The sequence below is a fragment of the Cyclopterus lumpus genome, chromosome 12, assembly GCF_009769545.1.
Source record: "Cyclopterus lumpus isolate fCycLum1 chromosome 12, fCycLum1.pri, whole genome shotgun sequence".
Lineage (NCBI taxonomy): Eukaryota > Metazoa > Chordata > Actinopteri > Perciformes > Cyclopteridae > Cyclopterus > Cyclopterus lumpus.
This window is the reverse complement of record NC_046977.1, coordinates 3,340,379-3,356,251: the sequence shown is the minus strand read 5'-3', so window position 1 is coordinate 3,356,251 and position 15,873 is coordinate 3,340,379. Positions and strand designations below refer to the sequence as shown.

Genomic DNA, 15,873 nt, shown 5'->3' with positions numbered 1-15,873 from the left:
TGTAAAGTGTGATGGTGTTGTTTCTTAGATCTGCTGTCGTGCTCCTCCTCCGAGTGTCGCAATGGAGGCTCCTGCTACAAGAAACACACACAGCAGATCTGCGTCTGTGCACCTGGATACACTGGGCCTCGCTGTGAAGCAGGTACACACACACACACACACACACACACACACACACACACATTTATATTCATATATATATGTATAATGGCCTCGTACTGACAGATGCATGATAAACTGCTGTTGTGCGTGTGCAGAGGTGGACGAGTGCCGGTCCAACCCCTGTCTGAACGGAGCCACCTGTCTGGATGCAGTCGGCTCCTTCACCTGCCTCTGTCTGCCCAGCTACTCAGGAGAGCTCTGTGAGCAAGGTGAGCTAATACCTCCTGCCTCCTACAAAGGTATCAAGGTGAGCTAATGCCTCATAGAAAGGTCTTAAGGTGAGCTAATGCTTCCTAGAAAGGTCTTAATGTGAGCTAATGCCTCCTACAAAGGTCTTAAGGTGAGCTAATGCCTCCTACAAAGGTCTCAAGGTGAGCTAATGCCTCCTACAAAGGTCTCAAGGTAAGCTAATGCCTCCTAGAAAGGTCTCAATGTAAGCTAATGCCTCCTACAAAGGTCTCAAGGTAAGCTAATGCCTCCTACAAAGGTCTCAAGGTAAGCTAATGCCTCCTACAAAGGTCTCAAGGTGAGCTAATGCCTCCTACAAAGGTATCACGGTAAGCTGCTGCCTCCTACAAAGGTCTCAAGGTGAGCTAATGCCTCCTACAAAGGTATCACGGTAAGCTGCTGCCTCCTACAAAGGTCTCAAGGTGAGCTAATGCCTCCTACAAAGGTCTCAAGGTGAGCTAATGCCTCCTACAAAGGTATCACGGTAAGCTGCTGCCTCCTACAAAGGTCTCAAGGTGAGCTAATGCCTCCTACAAAGGTCTCAAGGTAAGCTGCTGCCTCCTAGAAAGGTCTCACGGTAAGCTAATGCCTTGTACAAAGTTCTCAAGGTGAGCTAATGCCTCCTACAAAGGTCTTAAGGTGAGCTAATGCCTCCTACAAAGGTCTCAAGGTAAGCTAATGCCTCGTACAAAGGTCTCAAGGTGAGCTAATGCCTCCTACAAAGGTCTCAAGGTAAGCTAATGCCTCCTAGAAAGGTCTCAAGGTAAGCTAATGCCTCCTACAAAGGTCTCAAGGTAAGCTAATTCCTCCTACAAAGGTCTCAAGGTAAGCTAATGCCTCCTACAAAGGTCTCAAGGTGAGCTAATGCCTCCTACAAAGGTCTCAAGGTAAGCTAATGCCTCCTACAAAGGTCTCAATGTGAGCTAATGCCTCCTACAAAGGTCTCAAGGTGAGCTAATGCCTCGTACAAAGGTCTCAAGGTAAGCTTCTGCCTCCTAGAAAGGTCTCAAGGTAAGCTAATGCCTCCTACAAAGGTCTCAATGTGAGCTAATGCCTCCTACAAAGGTCTCAAGGTGAGCTGCTGCCTCCTAGAAAGGTCTCAAGGTGAGCTAATGCCTCCTACAAAGTTCTCAAGGTAAGCTAATGCCTCCTACAAAGGTCTCAATGTGAGCTAATGCCTCCTACAAAGGTCTCAAGGTAAGCTGCTGCCTCCTAGAAAGGTCTCAAGGTGATATGATAAACGCTACAATAGAATACATTATGCCCCTTTGAGGCAAATCTGAAATTTGTGATATTGGGCTATACAAAATAAACTGAATTGAATTGAACTATGCTATGATACGATGAGATAAACCATAAGATTAGATACGCTATATTAAGTTTATTTTCTGAAATGTTATGTTTAAATAAATGAGGCACAAACGGTACATTTTTGAGAATTTAGAAGATATCTACTGACGAAAAGAAACAAAGATCTCAACAACAGAGCATTAAATACAATGTTTTTTATGAACATGAATAGTGAGTACACACACACGCACGCATGCACGCACGTGCTCACACACACACACACACACACACACACACACACACAGGTGGCAGTCTGGGGTCCTCAGAGTTTGCAGCTCTGGGCGTCGGCTCCTCTGCAGATTAGTTCCAGCTTTTCCTTCAATATTTCTCTCGTTAGCAGCGACGGAGCTTCAGACCCACGATTCATATTTTCCACAAAGTCATTTCAATGTGTCACGTTTATGAATAATTAGGTCGCTTTTATTTTATTTGTTTTCTAGTTTCTGCTGTGAGTCGTAACACTGAACTGTGAGATGTTTGATCGTCAGACAGACAGGCAGAGAGAGAAAAAGAAACTGATAATTGCAGTGATTATTCAAACAGTTTGCAGCTGTGTTTCAGTGAATCGGAGTAACGTACTCAACCTTTCCTTCGTCTTCTGGATGAACCAGAACCAGAACCGGTTCTCTATGAAGCCTTCAGGTGTCTCTCAGACCAGGAGGGCTGAAGATTAAAACCCTGAAGCCTCAGCAGCTCTCCATCATTCTGAAGAAACAAAACGTCTATTGTATGTGTGTGTGTGTGTGTGGTGTGTGTGTGTGTGTGTGTGTGTGTGTGTGTGTGTGTGTGTGTGTGTGTGTGTGTGTGTGTGTGTGTGTGTGTGTGTGTGTGTGACCTGCAGAAAACTGGAAGTTGTTAGGTTAATGAAGTTCATTTAGAGAAAGACCTCAACTGTCTCTCTCTCTTTCTCTCTCTCTCTATATATCTCTCTCTCTCTTTCTCTCTTTCTCTGTGGCCTGAACAAAAGAGTTCAATGAGAAATAAACAAGTAAAGTTGCCTCATCATCAGATTTTGAATCCTCCATCCTGTGGTCGTCTTCATGTAAATAATCCAGATTTTAGTGTGAATCTGGCCACGCACGACTTCACTGTTTATTCCGTGTTTATCGGAGTGCTTCCTCTGAACAACAGATGCTGTAGAAACTCTTCTGGGTTATGAACAACTCGTTCCTGTGCTCCTCCCTGCAGACACGGAAGTTTGTGGATTCGGGTGGAAGAAGTTTCAGTCTCACTGCTACAAGTACTTCACACACCGGCGGACGTGGGACGCCGCGGAGAGGGAGTGCCGGATGCACGGCGCCCACCTGGCCAGCATCCTGTCTCATGAGGAGCAGCTGTTTGTCAACCGTAAGTCGGTCACGAGGCGTCTTAAAGCTGCATTCTCTCTCCTGACCACCAGGGGGCGACTCCTCTGGTTGTATAGAAGTCTATGCTTCATGTGTTAAAGCTGCATTCTCTCTCCTGACCACCAGGGGGCGACTCCTCTGGTTGTATAGAAGTCTATGCTTCATGTGTTAAAGCTGCATTCTCTCTACTGACCACCAGGGGGCGACTCCTCTGGTTGTATAGAAGTCTATGCTTCATGTGTTAAAGCTGCATTCTCTCTCCTGACCACCAGGGGGCGACTCCTCTGGTTGTATAGAAGTCTAAGCTTCATGTGTTAAAGCTGCATTCTTTCTCCTGACCACCAGGGGGCGACTCCTCTGGTTGTATAGAAGTCTATGCTTCATGTGTTAAAGCTGCATTCTCTCTCCTGACCACCAGGGGGCGACTCCTCTGGTTGTATAGAAGTCTATGCTTCATGTGTTAAAGCTGCATTCTCTCTCCTGACCACCAGGGGGCGACTCCTCTGGTTGTATAGAAGTCTATGCTTCATGTGTTAAAGCTGCATTCTCTCTCCTGACCACCAGGGGGCGACTCCTCTGGTTGTATAGAAGTCTAAGCTTCATGTGTTAAAGCTGCATTCTTTCTCCTGACCACCAGGGGGCGACTCCTCTGGTTGTATAGAAGTCTATGCTTCATGTGTTAAAGCTGCATTCTCTCTCCTGACCACCAGGGGGTGACTCCTCTGGTTGTATAGAAGTCTAAGCTTCATGTGTTAAAGCTGCATTCTCTCTACTGACCACCAGGGGGCGACTCCTCTGGTTGTATAGAAGTCTATGCTTCATGTGTTAAAGCTTCATTCTCTCTCCTGACCACTAGGGGGCGACTCCTCTTGTTGTATAGAAGTCTATGCTTCATGTGTTAAAGCTGCATTCTCTCTCCTGACCACCAGGGGGCGACTCCTCTGGTTGTATAGAAGTCTATGCTTCATGTGTTAAAGCTGCATTCTCTCTCCTGACCACCAGGGGGCGACTCCTCTGGTTGTATAGAAGTCTATGCTTCATGTGTTAAAGCTGCATTCTCTCTCCTGACCACCAGGGGCGACTCCTCTGGTTGTATAGAAGTCTATGCTTCATGTGTTAAAGCTGCATGTATTTGGCAAACTCAATATTTTATGAAGATTTCTGTAGATATTAAGATATTTCTGGCCCCTTCGTTGATACACTGGCCGTCTTTAAAGCTTGTAAAGCGGTTTGAGTGCACATTAGGACGAGGCTTTGTTTGCACTCCGGTCCAAAGAAGACGCTCAGTGAGATAAAACAAAGAGCTCCATGTAAACAGGCTCTCGGTTTATTGGGGAACCGGAGACGTGATGGACTCCTTTACAACGGCTGATGTTCCACTAACTTGTAAATCAACACTTCATCGCCTCGCTCGACTTTAAAGTGTTTTTTTTTACCTCTGTAGGTCTGGGGAGCGGCTACCAGTGGCTCGGCCTGAACGACAAGATGTTTGAGAGAGACTTCAGGTGGACGGACGCAAACCCAATGGTGAGACGCTTAAATGCAGCTAGAAACGCTTTACTGCATCTAGAGACACTTTACTGCATCTAGAGACGCTTTACTGCATCTAGAAACGCTTTACTGCATCTAGAGACGCTTTACTGCATCTAGAAACGCTTTAATGCACCTAGAGATGCTTTAATGCACCTAGAGACGCTTTACTGCATCTAGAAACGCTTTACTGCATCTAGAGACGCTTTACTGCATCTAGAAACGCTTTAATGCACCTAGAGATGCTTTAATGCACCTAGAGACGCTTTACTGCATCTAGAAACGCTTTACTGCATCTAGAGACGCTTTACTGCATCTAGAGACGCTTTACTGCATCTAGAAACGCTTTAATGCACCTAGAGATGCTTTAATGCACCTAGAGACGCTTGACTGCATCTCGAGACGCTTTGATGCATCTAGAGATGTTTTGATGCATCTAGAGACGGCGAGCTGCAGCAAACTGAACCTCAACGAGTGTCAGAAGGATCGTCAAACCTGCAGAACTAAATACATTCAATCAGCTGTGCTTTGCTCAGAAGTCAACAATACAGCTACTAAACCTCAGCATGTTGGCTTAGAGGGGAGAGAACCCCCCCCCCCCCCCCACCTCCCCCACACACACACATTCACCCTTGCCCCCTTCTTGGGATACAAATTAATTGAGCCATTGGGAACCTGTTACCCTTTCTTGTTGAGCCATGTTTTATAGACGCAGACAGACTTGAATCATGTAAACAAAGAATTAGTTAAAACATTTTTTACATTGTTCAAATTACAAATCGATGGTTTTACAGGTAAAGCATTAAATATTACATTTACATTCACATGAAGAATAATTTGAGGCCACATTTCATCTTCTGCAGAAACGTTTTCTTGTTTTCCTCCCGATGATGCAACCCTCCAACACTGCGCTCAGCTGTTGCAGCATGTGAGCTGGATAAGACAACATGATACGGGGGGTGGGCTCTGCTGGTGTAATGTGTTATCACTTAGCAGGGAGGCCCACCCTGGGAGGGGGGGGGAGGGGGGGGGACACTCTAAATACATCCATATTCATGTTTGTGTGCTTTTGTTATTAAAAAGCAGAAAGCTCTACGGAGCAGCACCACCATCTGCTCTTTCTGGGAATTACATCCGTCTCCTCAAGGGGGACCACAGTCAGTATGGAAACTGCCTTTTTATGCCCTTTTTTAATTGATGTAACCTTAAAAAAAAAAACACCCTTGTTTTTGCGTTTGCGCTTTCCCGACCCTCGAGACGTTGACCTTTGACCTGTGGCCCCACGTCACAGAGCTGTGAGGAAGTTTTAATACTTGTGTTCTGACAGCAATACGACCACTGGAAGCCGAACCAACCGGACAGCTTCTTCCATTCGGGGGAGGACTGTGTGGTGATGATCTGGCACGAGGGAGGACAGTGGAACGACGTGCCCTGCAACTACCACCTGACCTTCACCTGCAAGAAGGGGACAGGTACGCAGAAACACACAGAAACACAGAAACACACAGAAACACACACAGAAACACAGAAACACACATAAACACACATAAACACACATAAACACAGAAACACACAGAAACACACATTAACACATAAACACACATAAACACACGTAAACACACATTAACACACATAAACACACATAAACACACATAAACACATAAACACACATAAACACACATAAACACACAGAAACACACATTAACACACATAAACACACAGAAACACAGAAACACACATAAACACATAAACACACATAAACACACGTAAACACACATTAACACACATAAACACACATAAACACACATAAACACATAAACACACATAACACAGAAAACACACAAAAACACAGAAACACACAGAACACAAAACACAAAAAAAAACAAAACACAAAAACAAAAACACACACACAAACAAAACACAATAAACACAAAAAAACAAACACACAAACACAAAAAAAAAAAACAAAAAAAACACAAAAAAAAAAAAACACAAAAAAACACACACTGATGTTTCTTTTAATGCAGAAAATAAACCCAAATCAATGGCAGCATGTCGGATGTTTACAAAATACTTGGCAGTTCAATATTTGCATATCAATAATGGAAATGAAATCCATATTTCAGCATCTTTCAGTTCATTGTTTTGGTTCTAGGGTGTTTATGATGCAAACAGACCAGGCAAGTTGTGTACAACCAAATCATGAATGAATCAATAACAATACGCTCTGCTCCAGTGACCTGCGGGCAGCCCCCGTGGTGAAGGACACGCACGTGTTCGGGGCGGTGAAGCCTCGCTACGAGATCAACACCCTGCGGCGCTACCACTGCAACCAGGGCTTCATCCAGAGACACGCCCCCACCATCCGCTGCCGGGACAACGGCCAATGGGACGCTCCCAAAGCCACCTGCACCAGCCGTGAGTGGTCGGAATCACGAGGCCGCACACCATTCAGAGGCGTGTCCTCGCTTCCTAACGCCCTTTCTTTTGTCTGACCGTCTCCTCGCTTCCTAACGCCCTTTCTTTTGTCTGACTGTCTCCTCGCTTCCTAACGTCCTTTCTTTTGTCTGACCGTCTCCTCGCTTCCTAACGCCCTTTCTTTTGTCTGACCCGTCTCCTCGCTTCCTAACGCCCTTTCTTTTGTCTGACCCGTCTCCTCGCTTCCTAACGCCCTTTCTTTTGTCTGACTGTCTCCTCGCTTCCTAACGCCCTTTCTTTTGTCTGACTGTCTCCTCGCTTCCTAACGTCCTTTCTTTTGTCTGACCGTCTCCTCGCTTCCTAACGTCCTTTCTTTTGTCTGACCGTCTCCTCGCATCCTAACGCCCTTTCTTTTGTCTGACCGTCTCCTCGCTTCCTAACGCCCTTTCTTTTGTCTGACCCGTCTCCTCGCTTCCTAACGCCCTTTCTTTTGTCTGACCCGTCACCTCGATTCATAACGCCCTTTCTTTTGTCTGACCCGTCTCCTCGCTTCCTAACGCCCTTTCTTTTGTCTGACCCGTCTCCTCGCTTCCTAACGCCCTTTCTTTTGTCTGACCGTCTCCTCGCTTCCTAACGCCCTTTCTTTTGTCTGACCGTCTCCTCGCTTCCTAACGCCCTTTCTTTTGTCTGACCGTCTCCTCGCTTCCTTACGCCCTTTCTTTTGTCTGACCGTCTCCTCGCTTCCTAACGTCCTTTCTTTTGTCTGACCGTCTCCTCGCTTCCTAACGTCCTTTCTTTTGTCTGACCGTCTCCTCGCTTCCTAACGCCCTTTCTTTTGTCTGACCGTCTCCTCGCTTCCTAACGCCCTTTCTTTTGTCTGACCGTCTCCTCGCTTCCTAACGCCCTTTCTTTTGTCTGACTGTCTCCTCGCTTCCTAACGCCCTTTCTTTTGTCTGACCCGTCTCCTCGCTTCCTAACGCCCTTTCTTTTGTCTGACCCGTCTCCTTGCTTCCTAACGCCCTTTCTTTTGTCTGACTGTCTCCTCGCTTCCTAACGCCCTTTCTTTTGTCTGACCCGTCTCCTCGCTTCCTAACGCCCCTTCTTTTGTCTGACCCGTCTCCTCGCTTCCTAACGCCCTTTCTTTTGTCTGACCGTCTCCTCGCTTCCTAACGCCCTTTCTTTTGTCTGACCCGTCTCCTCGCTTCCTAATGCCCTTTCTTTTGTCTGACCCGTCTCCTCGCTTCCTAACGCCCTTTCTTTTGTCTGACCCGTTTCCTCGCTTCCTAACACCCTTTCTTTTGTCTGACTGTCTCCTCGCTTCCTAACACCCTTTCTTTTGTCTGACTGTCTCCTCGCTTCCTAACACCCTTTCTTTTGTCTGACCCGTCTCCTCAGCCGCGACCTACCACAGGGCTCTAAGTTCCCGGCGCCGCAACGAGCAACAGAACCGGCCCGCTGACCACCACGTGGACCACGTGCAGCCCCCCATGAGTCCTCAGGAGCCCGATCCGAGCCGAGAGCAGCAGCCACCGAGCCCCTGATTGGTTCGTGGGTTTTCGAAGAGGAGCTGATTGGTGGCAGCCGGTCCAGAGGCATCGATAGACGGAGAGACTGAACCGCCTACCGATGCCTCTGGAAAGGACGAGGGAGCTGTTGCACCAGGTCATTGACCCCCCCCCCCCACCCCCCCCAGTTACTTTCATTTGCCCTGAACAGGAAGTCCGGTGCCTTCACAGCGAGGCTTCTTTACACCTCAAACATCATTAAAGTTCACGAGTGGAGATCATCTTGATGAACCAAACCCGGAACATTCATATAGGTTTTGTTTTTCTGTAACAATCCCAAAAAAACAGAAGAACAATCCCATTGGCTGTTTGTGGAAGGAAACCGGTGATGACGACTTCCTAAATACTTCCTCCCTGTCGAACTCTAGGGGCGGGACGTCATCTTTAAACTGTCGTTGTACGTTGACCAATCAGAGGTCTGTAGTCTTCCCCCTCTCGTATCGGCCGAACCACGACGAGCCGGTACCGAAGACCCGAATACCAAACCACACAAGTAGTATATAAAGGGTGGCTGACGACGCTTCAATAGTCCTGTTGTTTCTCGACCCAGAGACCCAAAACACAACGTGGCCCAGTCGATGCTCTTTAAAGAGGATAACCCATAAAAAACCTGGCTGCATAGTGCTAAGGCTCCACAGGGGGCCTTTTATCACCACGGGAGACTTCCAGTTAAGTATTGAGACGACGAAGGGCATGAATTCATCACTTTTTAAATTATTACCGCAGGGCATTTTTCTAATTGGTTCAGTTTCGCCTCGTTTGGATCGATTTTTACTGGCTGAAGTCCACGTGTAGATTTTTGTACAAAAGCTTTTTTTTTTAAACAAAAAGGAAGATTTAAAAGGCGGCACACTTTAAAGAGGAGATTATTATGAATGTGCGTGTGCTATTAATCATAGGATATATATTCTAAATACTATATGAAGCCATATAAATTTAACTTATTGTATACTTTAAAGCTATGAATGGACTGTGATGTTAGATGAAAGGTTTGTCTTCCAGCAAAACATTTCTTCCATCTTTGACGGTTAAATAATCTGGTATCTGGGATTTTAGTCCAACAAATAAAGGGAAATGTGAAAGAAATGTGCAACAAGGTTTAGTTCTGTGACTTTTGTACATTTGACCTCCGCTTCGTGTTTTCTTTTTTGACGTATTGTTTGTTGCCGTTTATGCATTTTGTTTTCCGTGGCACGAGATGATGATGTTCATGTAATCGTTGTTTCTTTCTCCAATCGAGTTGCTGTAAAAACTAAAAGATTGTCCGTCATCTCGGTTTCAGTGTCGTTTGTTCACACACAACACTTTATTACGACGATATTAGACCAAAAGCAACAACATGTTAATACTCTCTGACTCCTGTCTGTAGCCCATTGAGGACGTACGACTTTAATTGTTGTATCAAAGAAGCTAAAATGGTCCTTTCATAAAACTGGGTAGTCGGAAGGCGTATTTCTGAAATTATAATGATACGATAATGGATAATAATAATAATGGATTCAATGTTTTCACACATTGTCACTTTTCCCTCCAAAATGTATGTTTCAAATGTATTTTAACATATTCGATATTAAAGCCACATCTCAAACAAGCTGGAAGTATCAAAAAGCTCAAACTGGTGAGATAGATATGTAACACTAAGTTGAGATAAAAAAAATAGATGAGGTGAGAAGTTGAACCACTAGAGGGCAGCAAAAACAAGACGTTCAGGGGCGCTTGAGTTTCAGGTTCAGGCAACAACACCAGACCACTTCGATAGATTTGCACTCTGTTGATTCTTTAACGAGCTGCTGGAACATGAATCGACTTAAAGAGCCAACGCGCCGTCACTCGGGTCCTAAAAACAGCATTGTCTGTTTTTGGGCAACATGCTGAATTTCAGTTACAAAATCCCCTGAAAGCAGCACCATGAATGGCCTTGTTTCTCTGGCCCGCCCCCTCTGGAAACATGACTGCATCCCTCAGGAACTCCACCTGATAGCCAGCAGGCCAATCACACCCTGAACTCTGCTGACTTCTCTCCGGCTGAGCTGCAAGCGTGATGCATTCAGGACAATAGGAGAACTCAGTGCTCCCTGTGTGAAGAGACGGGAGGCAGAGTCCAGGTTTATGTACAGTTTTATTGTAATTTTGTCGCCGGGTCCCCGGAGGATTCCTCTGAACGCTGCAGTTTTTAACAAGACGAGCAAAACTGGTCGGATTATTACACTAAAGAAAAAAGCAACAGATGTTTCTGGAGATTTGGGAGGAATAGTTTGACATTTTGGGAAATATAATCACTGAGAAGTGTAATACGCGTAATATGAAGCTTGAGCGAGCAGGCAGTTAGCTTAGCTTAGCTTAGCATAAAGGGGGAAACAGCTAGTCCAACATTTAAAAAAACATGCCGACCAGAAACTTTAAAGCTGACATCTTGTTTGTTTTGTTTACTTTAGAGCGGATTGTTTGTGGATTTAGCTCAGAGAGCGTTGCATCCTGGGAGAATGAGCGATGACGTCGTGGCTTTACAGGAAGCTGCCAGGTGTTTTTTTTCCCAGAATGTCAAACTAACTTAATCCGTTTAACAAAGTCACACTAAACATCGGTTTCAAACTGTTTTTACAACAACTGACAAAAACACAAGTAAAAAAAAAAAAAAAAGGAACAAATCATTGAGCGTTGCGACTCCTCAGCAACTGGTTCTGTGAAACCAGCACTCGGTTTCCCACAGCGAGCGTTGAGGCGGACTGGTTTGTGTTTATGAGTCACTGCAGCGCTGCGATAGCGGTCGCGTCTGGCCGAGTCCCATCGGTGACCTCAGCATTCGTGCGTTACTCCGAGAGTAACTTCGCTAATCGTACGATGTAAACCGGTGATTTTATCACATGGACTTCGTCTTCATCCCACAGTCGCCTGTTTCAGTCTTTGTTTCAGAAAATACTTAGTTAAGTTCAGAAAAGATCGTAAAATACTTAGTTAGGTTCAGTACGAGATCGCAAAATACTTAGTTAGGTTCAGGAAGAGATCCTAAAATACTTAGTGAGGTTCAGGAAGATATCCTAAAATACTTAGTTAGGTTCAGGAATAGATCCTAAAATACTTAGTTAAGTTCAGGACGAGTTTGTAAAATACATAGTTAGGTTCAGAAAAGATCGTAAAATACTTAGTTAGGTTCAGGAAGATATCCTAAAATACTTAGTGAGGTTCAGGAAAAGATAGTAAACTACTTAGTTAAGTTCAGGACAAGATTATAAAATACTTAGTGAGGTTTAGGAAAATATAGTAAAATACTTAGTTAAGTTCAGGACGAGTTCGTAAAATACTTAGTTAGGTTGAGGAAGATATTATAAAATACTTAGTTAGGTTCAGAAAAGATCGTAAAATACTTATTTAGGTTCAGGAACTAATCGTGAAATAAATAGTTAGGTTCCGGAAAAGATCGTAAAATACTTAGTTAGGTTCAGGAAGAGATCGTAAAATACTTAGTTAGGTTTAGGAAAAGATCGTACAATACTTAGTTAGGTTCAGGAAGAGATCGTAAAATACTTAGTTAGGTTCAGGAAGAGATCGTAAAATACTTAGTTAGGTTTAGGAAAAGATTGTACAATACTTAGTTAGGTTTAGGCAACAACAATTGGTTGGGTTTCGTAAAAGATGGCTGTTTGGGTTAAAATAAGTACGGCGGTCCCGTGAGGTTCAGTTTGTTTTCTTCAGCAGGATTACGTCCATCAACCTGGACCGGTTTCCATGAACCTTTGTTGAAGCAAGAACCAAACGTGAAATTTACACTAATTATCTCTCCGTTTCATTAACATTGCACACTTCCATCGACGAATATTTATAGTTTTTGAGGCTCATCAAATGTTTGCAAAAGCAACTTTTAGATCGAAGACTTCCACAAACTGCCTGCTGTAACTAGCAGAGAAACATCTGTGTGACGAAGGTCTCTAAGCTCAAATGATAAGCGGCGATCAAGTATTGTGAGAACGTCCGCGGTGACGTCGGGGTCCTTTGAGACGATTAGTGGTGTTACAGACGGAGGCTGGAGGTCACATACTGAAGCCAGAGGTCACATACGAAGGCCAGAGGTCACACCGGGACTCTTTCTCTATAAGAAACTACAGTATTCTTATCAAAATAGCAGTTTTCAAGGCGCTACATAGAGGTCTAGATAGTGAGAGCTGATCTGAGAGCTGCTTTGTGCTCGTAGAAGCTAAACGTGCTCTGAAGTCTAAACAGCTGTTTCTATTCACGCCAAACATTTTGTGTTGCTGCACATGGAACTACTCGTCTACGTTCAGTGCAAAAGTCTTCTCTTCTTTTTATGCATTTGTGCCGATGTTGTTCTGTTACGCTTTATGTAAACCAAAGAAACTCTGAGAGTTAATAAGACACACAAAATTATAATAATGTAAATATTTCTACAGTATATATAAAAGAAAAAGTCATAAACAGAAGTACATTTCTAGATAATAACATTCTACTTAAACAATTGGATTTTCTTTAGATGTTTTGGTATAAAAACATAAAATACTGGATGAAGTACAAAGTACCGGTCGTAGCACCTTGCTGTGCGCTGCTCGTGCTCCTACGTGATGACATCACTATCACATCATGACATCACTATCATGACATCATATCATGACATGACATCACTATCATGACATCACTATCATGACATGACATCACTATCATGACATCACATCATGACATCACTATCACATCATAACATCACTTTCATGACATCACATCATGACATCACATCATGACATGACATCACTATCATGACATCATGACATGACATCACTATCATGACATCATGACATCACATCACAACATCACAGCTTTCCTCTCAGCACAAGATAAGTGCCGAAGCATCCAACCACAAGTTCTTCTTCTTCTTCTTCTTCTTCTGTGATACTGTTCTCAGTTCAGTTGTGTGGTTTCTTCTCATAATAGTGTCCATTGATTGACAGTATGGCTGTGATATTGTGCCAATTTAACCAAAGCTACTGGTTAAATTATATGAACCTTAAATATGTGTAAACTATCCTTCAGAGAGTGTCAGCTAACAATGTCGTCCGGTTTCTAGAAACCATCTCAGTTTTAGTGTGGTTGTTCTTAAAGGTCTCTTTGTCCACTCGTGTGTGTGTGGATGTGTGTGTGTGTGCATGCCCATGTGAGTGTGTGTCTGTGTGTGTGTGTGTGTGCATGCCCATGTGAGTGTGTGAATGTGTGTGTGTGTGTGGGTGTGTATATGTGTGTGCATGCCCATGTGTGTGTGTGTGTGTGTGTGTGTGTATATGTGTGTGCATGCCCATGTGTGTGTGTGTGTGCGTGTGTGTGTAGCTCAGTTGTGGCCCTTGAAGCAGTACGCTCCGTACAGCTTGTGCTTCTTGTCCGGGAAGCCGCTGAACCGGACGGCGGCCTCCGTGGGGCTGCAGCGCCGGCGGGGGCGGGACACGGGGTAACGGACGCTGCCGTCGGCCAACCAGCCGGCGTCGCAGCGGTCGTAGCCCAGCAGCTTCCAGGCGGCGTACATCTGGCCGACTTTGGCGATCTGAGCGCCATCTTGCTGGCACGCCCTGACCGCCTCGTCATAGGTCAGCTTGGAGGGGTGGATCAGGTAGTAGAACCGCCCTGCGACAGGAAGGCGGAGACAGGTGAGCATTAGAATATTTCAGAATAAAGGTCCTGCCGGACCAACCGAAAAAGACTCCAGATTGGAAGTTCTTATTTTCATGTTTTTTCTGTAGTTTTCTACATGGAAGAAGTTTTTCATTGGTTGTAATCTGCAGTTTTACCACTAGATGCCACCATATCCAACACACTAGACCGTAAACACTCTGAAAATGTTGAGGTGTAATACTTAAAGTACATTAAGTTAAGTTGGTAATAGTATTTTTACACTAGTATCATTTTAAATGCATGAGTTTCACTTGCAACAGTGTTTTTAATTGTGTTATTGATATTTTTACTTGTAACAAAGTATCTAAAAATGTTGTTACATTTACTATTGTAACGCAGTATTTTTAAATTGTGTTTTTGTTACTTTGTTACTAACTATTTTAAATTGTGGGATTGTAACTTTTCTTTGTTGAGCCAACAGTGAAAGAGGTCTAACACTCCAGTCTGCTGGTTTCATTGGACTGCTGTCTTCTGGAGCTACACACACACAACACACACACACACTCCTCTACCTTTGTAGTGGGAAGTGAGCAGTACACGTCGTAGTGGTTTCTTCTCTTTGTCCCTCAGGGCCGTAGTTTCGGACCCCCGGCAACCGTGTTCTTGCCCCCGCAGGGTTCCCTGGGGGTGGTGATGGGGTACTGCACCGAGCCGTCGCTCAGCCAGCCGGCGTTGCACCAGTCCAGCTTCCCTCGCCCACGCCTCGTGCAGCTGGTCGAAGGAGGCCACGGTGGCGTCCTGGTCTCGGCACGCCCGCTCGGCGTCGTAGAAGTTGAGGTGTAGCGGCCGAGGCGGGGGAAGTAGGGGAAGACCACGCCTGGAGACAACAGAGGGGGGCGGGGGGGGGGGGGGCGGGCAGAGTGAACCTGAAGTATCCGGCTCCAGAACCATGACATTCAACACCTGGTTTCAAACAGTTGCTTCACCTTCCAGGTCGAGGCGACACGAACACCGTTCCGTCTTCCAGCCCGTCGATGACTTCACACTTATATCTCCCATAATCCTCCAGGGTGATCTCCGTGATGACCAGGGAGGCGTCCATGGGGGAGGAGCCCTGCAGGTGGGACGCGTCCGTGGAAGCTGCCGTAACTCCGTTTGTGGTAATCCATGGCGACGAACACGTCCACCTGGAACGAGACAGAGAAGGTCTGTTTATTTGTATCCTCGTGTTTACACTCAATACAGATAAATGGTAATATATAGAGATATAGATATATATCTCTCTCTCTATATATATAGATAGATCTAAATGAGCGGCGACCTCTTTCAGGTAGTCTGCCGTCAGCTTGGTCCATTTGATCCTCATCTTCCGGCTGGAGTCAGTGATTGGTCCATGCGGATGCTGCACGGCAGCGTGGCGTTCCCTCCTCGCCTCGACTCCACCTTCAACGGTTCCGCCGCCACGGAGAGCCGAGGCCCGTTCTCTGCAGAACAAACACAACAACATCAACGACTGGACCGGTTTCCATACAAATGTCATCGCCGTTTGGTTTCAGAATACAAACTTTTAAAGCATTAGTTTGAGATTTTGGGAAATGTACTGATTTGCCTTCTTTCAAGAGAAGACGGGATAGCCTAGCTTAGCATAAACACTGTAAGCAGGGGGA

The 15,873-nt window shown here is 45.2% G+C and overlaps 2 protein-coding genes across 2 annotated transcripts in view; one reads left to right on the top strand and one right to left on the bottom strand.

Annotated features, from left to right (window-relative positions):
• Positions 1-9,869, top strand: part of vcanb (versican b) — a 30,962-nt gene extending 21,093 nt beyond the window's left edge. The window contains 8 exon segments of the mRNA XM_034546858.1: positions 29-142; positions 258-371; positions 2,929-3,087; positions 4,531-4,613; positions 5,944-6,088; positions 6,853-6,870; positions 6,873-7,034; positions 8,430-9,869. Coding sequence (XP_034402749.1) covers positions 29-142; positions 258-371; positions 2,929-3,087; positions 4,531-4,613; positions 5,944-6,088; positions 6,853-6,870; positions 6,873-7,034; positions 8,430-8,575 — 941 coding nt within the window. The 3' untranslated portion in view covers positions 8,576-9,869.
• Positions 9,870-13,928: 4,059 nt separating this feature from the next.
• The window catches only part of LOC117740690 (hyaluronan and proteoglycan link protein 1-like), a 19,492-nt gene continuing 17,547 nt past the window's right edge, over positions 13,929-15,873 (bottom strand). The window contains 11 exon segments of the mRNA XM_034547221.1: positions 13,929-14,218; positions 14,779-14,836; positions 14,838-14,858; positions 14,860-14,961; positions 14,963-15,045; positions 15,048-15,083; positions 15,193-15,205; positions 15,207-15,329; positions 15,331-15,393; positions 15,528-15,580; positions 15,583-15,690. Coding sequence (XP_034403112.1) covers positions 13,929-14,218; positions 14,779-14,836; positions 14,838-14,858; positions 14,860-14,961; positions 14,963-15,045; positions 15,048-15,083; positions 15,193-15,205; positions 15,207-15,329; positions 15,331-15,393; positions 15,528-15,580; positions 15,583-15,690 — 950 coding nt within the window.